General features: G+C 53.0%; 5 protein-coding genes across 5 annotated transcripts; 2 read left to right on the forward strand and 3 right to left on the reverse strand.

The window, feature by feature from the left end:
- Nucleotides 1-365: 365 nt before the first annotated feature.
- On the forward strand, nt 366-1,075 carry PG997_003059 (uncharacterized protein; the record flags this gene model as incomplete). The annotated part of the gene is made up of 3 exons (XM_066807374.1): nt 366-644; nt 716-926; nt 984-1,075. 3 exons carry the CDS (start codon nt 366-368, stop codon nt 1,073-1,075), a joined length of 582 nt encoding a protein of 193 aa, XP_066670992.1.
- A 1,926-nt stretch (nt 1,076-3,001) lies between these two features.
- On the forward strand, nt 3,002-3,743 carry PG997_003060 (uncharacterized protein; the record flags this gene model as incomplete). Its single annotated transcript, XM_066807375.1, has 2 exons — nt 3,002-3,317; nt 3,448-3,743. The coding sequence occupies 2 exons, from the start codon at nt 3,002-3,004 to the stop codon at nt 3,741-3,743; spliced, it is 612 nt and encodes a 203-aa protein (XP_066670993.1).
- Nucleotides 3,744-5,170: 1,427 nt separating this feature from the next.
- Nucleotides 5,171-6,886, reverse strand: PG997_003061 (Mis12-Mtw1 protein family-domain-containing protein; the record flags this gene model as incomplete). Its single annotated transcript, XM_066807376.1, has 3 exons — nt 5,171-5,618; nt 5,681-6,671; nt 6,796-6,886. The coding sequence occupies 3 exons, from the start codon at nt 6,884-6,886 to the stop codon at nt 5,171-5,173; spliced, it is 1,530 nt and encodes a 509-aa protein (XP_066670994.1).
- Nucleotides 6,887-8,292: 1,406 nt separating this feature from the next.
- Nucleotides 8,293-9,279, reverse strand: PG997_003062 (uncharacterized protein; the record flags this gene model as incomplete). The annotated part of the gene is made up of 2 exons (XM_066807377.1): nt 8,293-8,608; nt 8,663-9,279. The coding sequence occupies 2 exons, from the start codon at nt 9,277-9,279 to the stop codon at nt 8,293-8,295; spliced, it is 933 nt and encodes a 310-aa protein (XP_066670995.1).
- Nucleotides 9,280-9,296: 17 nt separating this feature from the next.
- On the reverse strand, nt 9,297-10,131 carry PG997_003063 (uncharacterized protein; the record flags this gene model as incomplete). The annotated part of the gene is made up of 2 exons (XM_066807378.1): nt 9,297-9,874; nt 10,089-10,131. 2 exons carry the CDS (start codon nt 10,129-10,131, stop codon nt 9,297-9,299), a joined length of 621 nt encoding a protein of 206 aa, XP_066670996.1.
- Between the last annotated feature and the right edge of the window lie 3,710 nt (nt 10,132-13,841).

The following is a 13,841-nucleotide window of genomic DNA, read 5'->3' on the forward strand; positions in this document are numbered from 1 at the left end:
CCCCATCTCTCCATCTCTGGCTTTATAAAAAGCACCCTTTGGTACCAGACCATCAAATGACACTTCCTTTTTCTCACCACTCGAAGCGTCCTTATTTCACCTCACCACCGCCACAGCTTTTACACCATCGTGTTTCTCAATCCCGACAATCCTCCGATTCTTCCTTGCCCCTACAACAACTCAGTTTCTCTCTTGCGCCAGCTTCCTGCTCTTCTTGCGTCCTTTACCCGCGCTCTTTCTCCTGTCCTTCGTTCCCGCAGAATAAACGGCAACACTTAAAGTTCTCCCCTGCACCACTTTAGAAAACATCTCGGGCCATATTATCCTCGCTCGTTGCACACCACTCATTGCGTCCATAATACGCAATGTCTGCCAAGATGTCTTACCATCAGCAGTTGGTCAAGAAGATGAGCAACATGGCGCTCAGTGATGGACGCAAGACGCGACATGAGTCAAAGCTCCAATACCGGAAGGATCACATGAGCCCGCAAGCTATCGAGCAACTGTCACGAGCTGTCGAACAAATTCGTCTCCCTGATACATTCTCGCCGACCCATCCTGACCCTTTGCGGAGAGAGAGATTGCCCGCCACCTGTGATCGTGACATGAAGGCTGAACTCGGCGTTGAATATAACGCAACCAAGGTAAATTCATATTCATTTAAAGTTAATTTGTTGTTAACGTATATAATCTGTGTGCTGACCATAATATTCAGGATGGCCTGGACAATGATACGATCAAGGCAGCTCCGTCGGGGACCAAGGCAGCTGTTCGATCGGACCCGGATGGAAGAAGCAAGATCCCCTTGTACTGCGACAATTCCAAACCGGCCTTAGCACCCGCCTCCGACCCAAAAGAATGTTTCGAGTGTGGGCAAGAGTACTTTGAGGGGAACAATGCTCCCAATGCCTGTGTCTTCCATTGGGGTAAGTCTACAGCATCTCACTCATCACAGATGTATCTTGAAGCATGAGCACTAACAGCAAACCTATCACAGGCATACTCGTCACCAGGGCTTACCGGCGGTACCCGCTCAGGGGTAGAAAGAGGGCTCACCGGCGCACCTTGCCGCTGAGCGGCAAGGTCTGGGTGTGGGACTGTTGTGGCCGGGACCGCGGGTCGGAGGGATGCTATATTCGCAGGCATGTGAGCTATCCTAGCTGAGAGGATGGGGGTATTGACTAAGATTTGGTGGTGGGCTATTCAGGATTGTCGGCGATTTTCCAGGAGTTCATCGTTTGAGACCAGCTAGGCATCCGACTCCACTTACGAATAGGGGGAGGGGGGGCTGAAGATGAACCACAATGGGACTACCTAGAACGTGGGATACCACTGTGGACTGGCCTAATACAGGTACCAACCGATAAAACCTCAAGGCATGGCCTTTCGATTGCTTGACGACCGTCAATCCAAAAATCTACCTACCTAAGTAGGCATGCAAGAAGCAGCTACATACTCCAAGGGGGCATTGTTCCATTTGCATTATGTCATACAGGATTTGGCTGTTCCCAAGTGTTGAGGTGAGGTACCAGGTGCCCCGTCATGTAGTTGGTGTTCTAGACTCCCTCGATTACATATCAAGCACATGCAAAGGTAGTCCATGAAAGCGAGCCTTCTCTATCGCGATGAAATATCTTGGATCGAAAAGGTAGCATGCTCGCATTGAACACGTCATTTCCGGCCTCAGGGAGACCGCCAATCACTCATCCCCCTCCAAATACAGACTCGATACTGCAGAAAGCACGCCGGGTCCAGATCTGACATTGGCATGGGCTCGCAGTCCAGAGCAGTGAACATACCTGCCGTAGTAGGTACCTACACTTTGGCACAAGCCATCAATGGGTTGGAGTGGGCACGTGAACAGCTCTTCAGGGAGAGTAGCAAGCGTACATGTAGCTACTTCCTCCACAACTTTCAGAACACCTGGTTCTTGTAGGCACTTTCAGTTGGGTTGGCATATTCTAGACTGTTTTAGACTGGGAGGTGTGTTCAAGTGCAGCAGCATTGAGGTGTTCTGTGGTGGAGCCAGACCCTGCTTGTTGCAAGTGCCTGCCTTCCACCATTGATATCAACTTCCAAGGTTGCCTTCCAGTTGCAATCGTACCCACGTTCAGCAAAATCGGATGTGCTCTCTCCTAAACATCCATTACCACAGAAGGCAAGCACCCCTTTGCCCAGGCTTCCACGTGCGCTTAGACTTGACCATCTACATGTACCCAAGCACCAGTAATTGAAGAAATCCGATGGGGCTCAACATTGATCTACGCGGGTCAACCGTTTCGTCAGCCTGCCTCCCAACTCGCTTTCCCCACGATAACGCTGACTTGGCCTTTGATTCATTCCAGCCAGGGGTGCACTCCATGTTGGGCAGTTTCCGTGTTTCCCAGTTTGGCAACCACCACTACAGCATTGATGCTGGGACAACGTCGAATGTTGAAGTCTAGACCTATGGCCTACCTGCAAGTGTAGTAGGAACTGCCTCGAAGTCCCGTCCCTGACTGCTACCACTTGCCGCAGCTGCCTGCTTCCACTCCATTTCGGTGCAGCACGTGCCGGAGTCCAGAACATCATGACACACATGCGGTGTCTCTACCTGCTGCCTTCTAACAACCGCAACTTCCTTCCAGCCCACGAAACACATACTACTCTGTGCAAGCAAGTGGGCACATGCCCTCAACACAGCTCAACACTCCCAACGCCTGCTCATCGTTGGGGTGCGTTTACAAATCAGCCTGCCCTCCCTCCCTCTGGGCTGGCATATATAAGGGCCCTTCTTCTCCCGTCTTCTCTCTCTCAGAACTCCCCAACTTCATCACATCCCAAAACACCAAACACCACTATCACAGCAGCACTACCACTACTCCACCAGCACTTCAACTTCTTCTGCTTCTCTTTCTTTCTTGGCTCTTCAGGGTTCGCATCGTTCATCCACTCTCACCACTTTCACCAGCCTGCTTTCACCACAGCTCCACACAGACACAACCACCAACTCTTCGTCACAATGCTCTCCATCAAGGCTACCATGTTCGCTGCCACCTCGGCTATCCTGCTGCTCGCAGGTGTCACCCAGGCCGACTTCGTCATGGTGGACTACGTATCGCCTCCACCCATTGGCAGCATCGAGCCCCATGGGAGAAGCGCGTACTTCTGGGAAGTCGACGACGACGACGGCTCGATCCCCCCCTCCTGCACCAGGGGCAAACTCTGGGACTACAAGAACGATGTTCATGGAGACCATCCCGGCGTCCGAGTTGATGGCGATCTCAACGACCCCAAGGCAATTGAGGTCAACTGGGGCAAGGAGGAAGGGCACTGGAGTAAGTCTTTGTCTCTCCATTTCATTCACCACGTTGCGTTTCGTTACCGAGCGGCCAAGCTCTTTTCATTCACCCCGTATCAAGGCCCTCGATGAACCGACTTGCTGACTTATCCGGTTTTCCCTACAAGCTTACCGCCGTGACAGCTTTGCTGGAGTCGCCGATCACGGGCTTTTTGACCTCAACAACGTCCAGATGGGAGAATGCCAAGTTGCGAAGGAGAATCAGAAGGCCTGTTGGGTCGACGGCCAACATGGTACAATCCGCTATCTCCTACGGTGCCAAACGACGTATTTCCAAGTCCCATATTTCTGGCGCAAGGAGGGACCAAATTCATCATACCCCTACCTCCCTGGCGATGAGGTTGGTAGCCTGTTTGGTTCGGCCTCAGTTGCCAAGGGTTTCTCTTCCGTTTTCGATTCTTAGAGCAGTTGGGAGGTTTCCAAGTCTATCAAGGGGTGGAAGTAATTGGTTGGGACGTTATGGCCACTGGTGTGGCTGTTGGAGTCGGAATCCCTGGGCTCAGTACTTATCCTAGAAACGGTTACCGTACATAGGCGGGCATTAATGAACATTGTTACCCTACGTAAATGAATCACACCTCTTTAATTGCAGATTTATGTGTCTTGGTTCTGTTCCATTGATAATGCATCAACAACCGTGTCGTACAATGGCTAGCCATTCCTATTATGTATTCCAACCTTCAACGTAACACCAGGCTGAGGCCATGTAGGAACGATCTCAAGGCTTACTCTACTACTACTTGGAATTTTGATTTGCCCAGGTAGTCGAGGTACCTTGCAATTATTCACTATGTTCATTCCTTCGAAGCTGGTCTTCTTTTCCAGAGCCGAGGAGTTGGAAAGTAGGCGCGTGTTACTATATTCAATCGCAAGAAGCTTGTTATAGCTGTCGTCATCGTTCAGAATGCTCTCCAGAATGGCCTCATGCTTGTTTCTTGCACTCTTCGATTCGAGAGCAGTGGAATGGCCCAGCCGTCTTATCGGTGCAGAACTGGCTCAAAGCTATGTGTGTATATATGCATCATTGATTCCAGGCTGTAGAGCGATTAGCATACGCATGATATGCGCAGAAGCAGAGAATCATGGTATTACCTCGTACCTCGCACCTCTTTGGCCTTGTATGAACCGACTGGCTGGAACATGGGTTTCATCACATGGTTTGGGGGGGGCGCTTCGACTCGGAGGACGTGACTGGAATAGTCCATCTCTGCCAACCACCACCAGTTTGGCAAAGAACCGAGTGCACATGGGAGCAAAAGCGAAGAAAAAAAAGCTACTCAAGGTGGAGTTTAGAATGTTATCAGGGCTCCCATTCTCATTCGGTCGTTATCTCATATACAATCCACAAACATGACAAGATGAAGGCACACCAACATCAGCTACCACACCAAACCACTTTACCCCTCTACCTCTTCTTCTCGAAGCCAAGTGAGTGAGTAGGCAGGTCACCTTGTGTGTGTGCTTGTGCTGTGGCTCTTTCACTTTCTCCCTCTCCTCGAGTATCCTTTCGTCTCCCTCTCCCCTCTTCCCTATCAGGCTTGTTCTTCTCTTCAAGTTTGGGTTGAAAAACAAAAAGTGGTATCTTCCAAGTCAAAAGGTTGCAGCGGCTTCGCCTTTTCCCAGAGAAACAAAAAACAACAACAAAAGAATAACGCCAAGTCCAATGTGTGTGTAGTGTGAGGGTGAGGGTGCAAATGCTTTCTTCTCTTTCTATTTGCCGCCGCCTACCCAGAGAAGCCAAGCAGCCAGCCGACTGACCGACCGACCAAGTGAATGTTGGCATGCGTGTATGCCTTTTCATGAGCATATTCCAACCATCGATCAATCCGATCAGCTACCATCATCATCGGCTTCCGGTAATATCCTACCTAGACTCCGCAGCACTTCCATGACGGGCATATCCTTGGTGCCGGCGGCCGTCTTCTCCCTCAGCTCGCGCTCCCTCAGCCGCGCTGCGCTGAGCGCCAGTATCCGGTCGGCCTCGCGCCCGGCCGTGCTGACTCGCTGCTCTACTTTGTGGATGCTGTCGCCCAGGTGGTCCACCTTGAACTCCAAGGAGGCCTGAAGCGCTTGCACCCGCGATTGCGTCTGAATCCTCAGGTTCGCAAAGTTCGTCGTCGTGTCTGTCAGGGAAGCCAGTATCTGCGCTTCTTCCGCGTCGAGCAGAGACGGGTCTGGCGGCTGCTGTTCGGATGAAGTTTCTGACGGTGGGAAAAGGGGTGGTAATTCCGGAGGAGCTTGTTTTAGAGATTGCCATGTCTTCTTTTCCGCTTTTAATCTGTGCCTTGTGTTAGACCAAACATCGTAGGAGGGTTGTTATGGCTGGGAACCATCACTTACCGTTTTATCCTTTCCTCCAACTCCGCAATCTTCTCCTCGTGCTCGATATTCCGGGGATTGGGCTTCTCTATCGCCGGCGGCCGCGGAGCATCCTCCCTTGTGAACCAGTCAGAGAACTCGGATTTCGATCCAAAATCTTTCAGGAGCTGGTCTTGTATCGCCCGGGCACCCAGAATAGCATTAGAATTCGGGTTGCCCAACGGCGGCTTGCTACTGAGAGCGCGTTCTCCACACCAAGTCAACAGCTGCTTCATGCGCCGCGGCTCGCTAAGCCCTTCAGCTTCGATATGCTTGTAAAACTCGCTCGGGGCGACCTCACGATGCGGTATGGCGCTGTGTCCGCTATCGATCAGAGAGCTGGCTCTCCGCCCACGCATGCCCAGACTGCTCCGCCGCGCGCCCGTTTTCCTTCGCATGTCTTTGTTGCGGTTGATTATGGGCGTATCGCTGAAGGGTAGTGCGATTTTCTTGGTGTCCGAGGTCTTGGAATGCGCGCTACCCTCCGCTCCATCGACTTCCATCGGCGTTGATGTCGCTTTTGCCGGCGGTGCCGCTGGTGGTGGCGTGGGTGGAAGCGGCGGCGGCTTTTCGCGTGCTTTCGTCTTCTTGGTCACTCCATTCCTGGCTTTCGCCCTCGGTTCCTCCACTGGCTTTTCAGGTGGTGGTGTGGGGGAGCGCGGCCGCCCCCGCGAGCTCCGTTGAGACCGTGTAGTAGCCAGTGCTACTGGAGGTGCAACCGGTTCTTCTAGATGGACTGCTTGCTGGCTCGACCGTCGTGTAGAAACTCTCCTGGGCGGGGCGGGCTTCGGCTCTTCCACCACAGGGGCCACGGGGGCCACGGGGGCCTTGGTTTTCCTGGGCCGCCCGGCCTTCTTCGGCGCCGGAGCCGGTATTGATGCTATTTCATCCTCAGGGATCGGTTCCGGGTGCGCCGTCTTCACCTTCTTCGTCCCCCGCGTAAAGAGAAAATCGCCATCTTGCTCGTCGTATGCTGCAAAAACGGTAAGGTCAGCATCAAGTTCCAATAAGTGTCCCCCACCCCCGCCAAGCCATCCCTCCCAAGACTTTTGTTCTCTCGCCTAGACCGATGGGATGAAGAAAAAGACGCGACGTACAGGCGAGGCGCGAGCTGCGGCGTCGCTTGCCCGGCTGATTGCTCATGCTAAGTACTTGTAGCGGCTGCCGTGTCTGCACAAGCGTCGTCATGGATAAGGATAATGTCGCTCAGTCCAAGGAAAAAACATGTATGTCGATTAAAATCGCGTCACTGGTGGCGACGTCGTTGTCGTCGGCGTCGTCGGCGTGGATGTGGTGGTGCAGCTCTCAAGTCGCGATCCCCCGGTATGCGGCGTCCCCCTCGAGACCAATGGGCGTGGTGGGTTGTGGCGCGCGCGAAAAAGGCAGCGGTCGCGTCGTCAATTAGGCAAAGTGTCGCAGGTGTATCTCAGTCGATTGGTTCGAAGGCATGGATATCGGCGTGCATTGGTATTAATGTTGCTGTTTGCTCCGGGTCGTAGAGTCGTTCCAAGGTGGGACTGGTGGTATTGAGGCGCGAATTGACAGGTGAGGCTGCGAGGCGTCTTTCCAATGTTTACTTTGGAGAAGTGAGAAGTCGCAGCGGACCTCCAAAAACGCACGGGCCACTCAACGTTCAAACTGCCGCTTCGTTGTTGGCCCCACTTCGCGATCACCTTTCGGACGAGGCCAAGGCCATGGCCATGAAAGGGAACGAGTCGAACGACAGCATCTACCTAGTCCCTTGGCTTCAATACTGTTTGCAAGGGACGCGGTGGCCACGTATCAACTACAAATGTTCCACCATCAACTAATTCCCCTTCGTATCTACCTAGCTACTTAGGCAAGTAAGTCATCTACGCAGGCAACTCAAGGTGAACGACTCAAATCCTGACGCCATCGCGGGCTGACCTAAGCCAATGCCAGTCGTCTCTTCATGTGCATTAAAGTAGAAAAGAATTCTTAACATCTTATATTTGTTGTTGCCTATCCTTTTAACATTGCCCATCGTATCTCAGCTTCCGAACCAGAATGGCGTATTTGTCAAAACAACGAGAAGCTGGCAGCACAATCGCTGCGCACCAGCAACCCCACAGCGCTTCTTCCCCTATCAACGCCTATCAAATCAATACAAACAGATCCCCGACTCCAAAACACCGCTTTTGATGTATATGCCATGTCTGTCAATGTCTCGCAGAGGAACCATGGCAATAAGCTATCCCGAGGAAGCCGGTGCTGTCTCAAGTCCCCAATAATGCCACCCTCCGGCTGTCTTTTGTTACTGTACAGCCACCGAACCCAAACGCCTTCCCGGTCATTCTCGTCAATTCAAGAATGTTGTTACAGGCCCGAGGGTCAAACCACCCCCGGGCCGTTCAAAATCTCATACCCATTAATGCCCCCGCACTCAGTGGCAAGCTACGGGAGCCTTGAAAGAACTGAGCCGATTCACCGTGACCCGAGATGTCATGGGCAAGCCAGGCTCTTCTAATCCATATCCTAATCTTGGCTTATGTCACTGATCACTCATCAGCATTGCTTTCCGCCTTCGGGTTCAGGAGGTCAGGGTCCTGAATGAATGGGGCGACGTCTTCCTCCTATGAAAAACGTCTTTGCACCCCTTGACCTGCCATGACCGGTTGGTTCGGGATGGGGGCCGCCATGCCGTAAGGATTCATCTGGGGATTGTATGACTCCATGGCCTGTTGCATGAATGCACCATGTAGGCCTTGCTGCTGAGTGACGGGACAATCCTTGTGTGCTAACAGTAGTGTCTTGAGGTTCACAACCTCCTCACGTAGTTGCGAGATTTGTGCTGTCAATGCGTCGTTCTCGCTGCTGAACATCTCAACCTTGTTCTGGAGGTTGGCCAGCCATTGCTTCTTGCGCTGACGACACTTGAGAGCGGCAACACTGGGGGAGAGTTAGTATATATGAACTGGGTGTGCGAAAGGATGGGGTTCATACCGATTCCTCTCAAGGAAGTTCTTTCGCTTCTCCTCGTCAGTCATCTTAGACTTGGGCTTGCCATCGGCATCGTGCCCGTCCATATCATCGTTATCTTCATCAGAAGAGTGATCCTCATCCATTTCAGGAGAGGGGGCAGTCTTGGCCTTCTTACTTGCAGGCTGCTTCGCGGGTGCCTCCTCAGCCTTCCGCCTCCCGTTCGTCGCCGCAGCAGAACCGTTCGAGCCACGTTTGCCCTTACCCCGCGCCGCAGGCCGACTAGACTCGACGTCGTCTGATACGGCACTTGCTGCTTCGCTCACACCCCGAGCCGACGCTGATGCCCCGTTGCCATTCATCTGTGGAGATGTACTGGCTGAGTTGGCAGGTGCCGGGTGCGCGTGACTAGGCTGTGTGCCACCAACAGGATACTGTTGCTGCTGCTGTTGAGCTTGTTGTTGCTGCTGCTGCTGCGCTTGCTGCTGCTGTTGTTGTTGCTGCTGCTGTTGGTTTGTTGTTGGGGCGGCGTCTCGTTGTTGGGCTCCTTGGGCGAGCATGAAAAGGCCGTTGGCAGCGTCGTTGTCGTGGGGGTCAAAGGCAGCTTTGGCTTCCGACTTTACAGTCACTCCGTTGCTCATTTCTTGCGGAGCAGAAGTTACAGGGGCTTGGTTTGTTCGCGGGCCTTGGCTGCTGCTGCGTTCATAGCAGTTCGATGGAAGTCCAGGGTATTCGGGGTCGCGCCTCCGCTCGCAAGCTGAGCGTATAGAGCTTGAGAATTGGGACTCGGGGCAGGAAACATAGAACCACTTCCTCCGGGTGTTAAGCCGGTGCGCAAAGAACTTTCATTTGGCGTAAAACCGCCACGCAGAGTATGAGAGGTATCGCCAAAATAATCACCAGTCGGACCTGAGAGCATCGCCGGACTGAGGGGTCCCGTCCTAAGAGAACCTCCACCCCAGTTAAACGGTGTTCCTCCTGTGCCTCCTGGTAATAGCGAGGACGGAGATGTCAAGGCAGCCACGCTGGGCAGCTTTGTTCCTCCAGGCGTCTCCACGGTTCCCCCGTTGCCAAAGGATTGCTCGAAGGGGTTCGGCTCGAGGCTCAGATTGCTGTTGAAGTAGCTGTCGCCTGTCTCGCTGGGCTTGGGTGGTGGTGCAAGTGGTTGGCCTGGTTCAGCATTGGCAGGATCGGCCTTAGCAGCAGCGTCGCTTGCCTTCTTGTCGCCGTTGGTGACTGCAGCGACGAAGGGGTAGGTGAGTTAGCGATGATGTCAATAGCGGTGATGTGCATCAAGGTAGAGAGACGGATGATCCAATGACGACGATGGGGCGACGACGTCGTGACTGTAGGATAGATAGGCTACTACTGCGGAGGGAGAGGCAGGCAATTGGGGTACATGCAGGCAACGAGGTAAATGTGCGCACGACAGAGTATAACGTAAACTCACCTGGCGATGTTTTCTCTGACGTTTTCGTCTCAGTGGCAGCCATGATGACGGAGTGGTCTTATGGAGCGGACTGGGTGGTGGTTGTGTGTTTTTGACTCGGGAGAAGGAGTATGATGTAACAAGACAGGCAGACCAAAGGGCAACTGGCAGCGCACTTGGGAGGCAGTCTGCGAAAAGAGCAAACCACCTCTAGGCTCGGGGAGGTTACACGCAACAAGACAGGACAAGACAAGGACGGCCCAGGGAAGTTCCCGCAGTGGCGGATTTTTCTTCTTGATGCAATCAATCAAAAATTGGACAGGCACGATCTAAAACGGTGGTTACAGCTCGTCCTCTGCAGCCTCTTTCTTCCTTCTTGGGGGCTTATTCGGCTTGTTGGGGCCTCGATTGGGATCGGGGGAGAATGATGGGATGCTGCTTGCTGCTGGCTCTTTGGCTGCAGTCAGTCCTCTTTTTTCGCGGGACGGTACGGACGGTTGGGTTGCGGATGGTGGTTCGTAGTTCGTGAAGCGAAGGTCTGAGTTGGCCGGCGATGAGGTCATGAGAGAAGAAGTGACATAAGGGGTGAATTTTGGGAAAAAGGTAGGCACAGCAGACGTAAAAGCCCCCGAAAGCTGCTTGGAGCCAAATGGTGGCCAAGGCGGGCCCCGTTTTGATTGGCGCAGCTTCAGGCCGGACCAGGGTCAAAGACGTGCTCAAGTACCGAGACAGTGCGAGCTCGAGGGCGCGATCGTGATCCGCCATTGGACCGGCCAATCTCTTTTTTCTCTCTTCCTTCTGCTCTTTCATTCCCTTCAAATGTGCCTTGTTACGGCCACGCTCCAGTCTGCCAGTCTCCAGAGGCTCTCGTCTCGGCCACCGTCTAAAATGGAGGCCAGTTCCAAGAATCGCAGCCTGGTCGAACCAGTCGAGGCCCAACTCTCAAACAAAACACTTGTCGTAAACGTGTGGACGAGCTAATAATACCACTGGTATTGCTGTCTACGTATGCATTCATTCGGACAGACACTCACCACCCATGGGCCATCACCCACACCCACATGCGGCCGGCTTTGCATGGCACGGCATCCGGTGCGGAAAAGGGACGCGACGGATGGCCATCGCCTACAGTATCTCTCTCGACTCTACTAGCGTGATCTATCTATCGAGCTAGCAGCTCCTTGATCTGGGGGTTCTCTGCATAGAATGATCAAGTGGTGTCGTCGACATTGCGTTGAGATGTAATATGTCTAAACCATCTTGATGCAAGAGCCATGATAGAAAACAACACAGGACTGTGCCCGAAACAGGCGACTGACTACCTACTTAGGGATTTACTACCACTAGCAACCGGACAAGCAAGCCAGTGGGTCGGGCCACTGAACAAGCTTACGAGTCTACCGTAGGTATTGTATGTAGGCAGGTAGATGTTATGTAGTTTTTACGCCGGGATAAAACCTCCTGTATATCCAGACTTTGGCTATTTGGGATGATGCGGATCGTTCTGATGCTGAACTCTCTCCGTGGGGAGCGTTGCTAGTATATAGCAGAGCTGGTGTTGACCCGAGTGATCCAGCGTCGAGACAACTTGTCTCTTGCGGGCTATCGCGAACCGAAGCCGCGGGTTCCTACAGACTCCGCTGGAGAACCGGCAGCCTGGGACTGACTGACTGACTTCCCAGTATGTACTCAACTCGATATGTGGCAATCCATTCGTTTGAAGGCCCCAGATAGATATTCTATATACCGTGTATATATGCTACGATGCCAACGAAAAGGAGCGACTGGCTCTCTCCAGAAGGAATGCGACAGACGTGCCAAGCCGGTAACATCAAAATTGAGAGGCAGACCCGAGCGTTCAGGTTTGTAATGATCAATCCACTTATTGTTCCTCAAATGAGATCACTGCCAAGCCCAGCAGACCAGCCCACTCCCCGCCCAGCGTTTTTCTATCTTTTTTCTTTCTTGTCTTCACAGTCGCTTCCATCAATACGTACGCCTCGCTTGCTTTTGCAGTATTTCCCTTCCCACGCGTCTTGGGTAGTAACGTAACGACGGGTAAAGTTCAGCGTGGATGATTTGACTTGGCAAAGACCACTTGCATATGCTGGGCATAACCAAGGAGAGGTCACGCTACTGGCCTGTGTGTGTGATATGGAGTGTCTGTCGTCTGTAACGATAACAAGTCAGAACGGAGACACGGAAACACAACCACACAAGTCGACATATGATGATGACCACACCATGCCGAACGGTTTGTTTGTGCCTTCCTGCCTCTACAGTTTCACGTCTGATATGCAGCCAGAGTTGCGCATGCAGATATTCAACGTTACGTTCTAGCTGTTGCTGCTCAGTTTTTACGCCCGTCGCCCGTTATTTCCACATGACGCACGCATGCTTGGTTTCTTCGGGGAGGTGAGTTAATCACTTCAAATGGCCAATACGGTACTGTTAGCGTGCCCCTGGGACTGCTGCTCTCCAGCTCTGGGACTTCTGGGGGGCTTTTCTTAAGGAACCCGCTCGCGTAGGCCCTGCTGTCCAATCAGACGGGCCAGTCGGGGAGAGCCAGAAAAATTTCCATGTCAGGGAGGTCGGGAATAATATCGCCAGAGTTACGTCATTCTTTGTGATCCCTGTCTCGCAAGTCACTCGCCCAGTGTCTGGCCGCTAGCGCGGACTGTGTCTCCCTGCTTCGTTGCTACCATCGCGGCTTGTCTGACGAATCTTTGATTTCTAATTCCGCTCCTTTGAAACTGCTTTGCTGATCACTTTGATCGTCGCTGCACAAGAAAGCCTAGCCTTCAGATCCTAGTTCTTCGAGAACTAGTCCATCCGTCGCATTGCCCATTCTTTCAGGCCAGACCGAGGCTCTCTGGCTCTCTGGCTCTCTTGCTCTCTGTCCAGATCCAATCTCAAGAGCAGATGTCCGGCAGGCCGTAACAAGAGGTACGAGAAATAAAGAGAAAACTCAACGGTTCCAGTTAGTGTCTGCGCTATGTCATGACCATCCCATGTTGTTGTGTTTTTCAGCAAGGGTAACCATCGGTGGCTGCCAGCAATTATGACGCATGGGGTGCATAGTTGATAGTGTGCTGCTCTTTTAGTGTCTTCCCCACCCAAACACCCATCCGAAGCGTGTTGTCACGGCTGCGTGCTTCCGGCCTTTCCATTCTAGCGACGCGTGCCTGAGGGCTGTCTTGCGATTTCTAAGCATGCAGCTGGGTGGAAGTGGCCCAGCAAGCCAGCCGCTGCGAAGTTGCTGCTTCCCTCGAGGCTCGCGGTGCATATCTCGACAGTTCCGATGGTGGTCCCAGGCAGTTTGACCTCACATCGGCATAAAGGTACAGGACCAAGGTTGGACTGCAGCATTCGCACGCGACATGAGCGTCATACGACATGACCTGGCAGACCCCGGTGAAAATGCACTATTTTAGATTCGGCCACCAAGCGAAAAGGTGGCTTCCTTACTGATTCCTACGACTATCGTCGGAGATAAGTCGCGAGTAGGCCACCCCGAGCGCCTTTTTGGTGTATTCTTACTAATAATCCGCCCGTCGCGTTGGCTGAGCATTGAACGCGATCCGAGTCACGGTTAGATGCTGTGTGCCCGAAGATCTGAGGCTGAAGATGCGAATTGTGCTCTCGTTACATTGTTACCTAAACCTGACTCTCGACCTACCCCGGCGAAAAGAGCCTTACGGTAGGCATATCGGCCACTATCCCCTGCTTTGGCTCTCCGGGCCGCTTGATCAGGACCTCGATCTTCCCCGTCTG

The sequence above is a fragment of the Apiospora hydei genome (genome assembly GCF_038363865.1).
Source record: "Apiospora hydei strain CBS 114990 chromosome Unknown utg000004l_segment0_segment0, whole genome shotgun sequence".
Taxonomy (NCBI): Eukaryota; Fungi; Ascomycota; class Sordariomycetes; order Amphisphaeriales; family Apiosporaceae; genus Apiospora; species Apiospora hydei.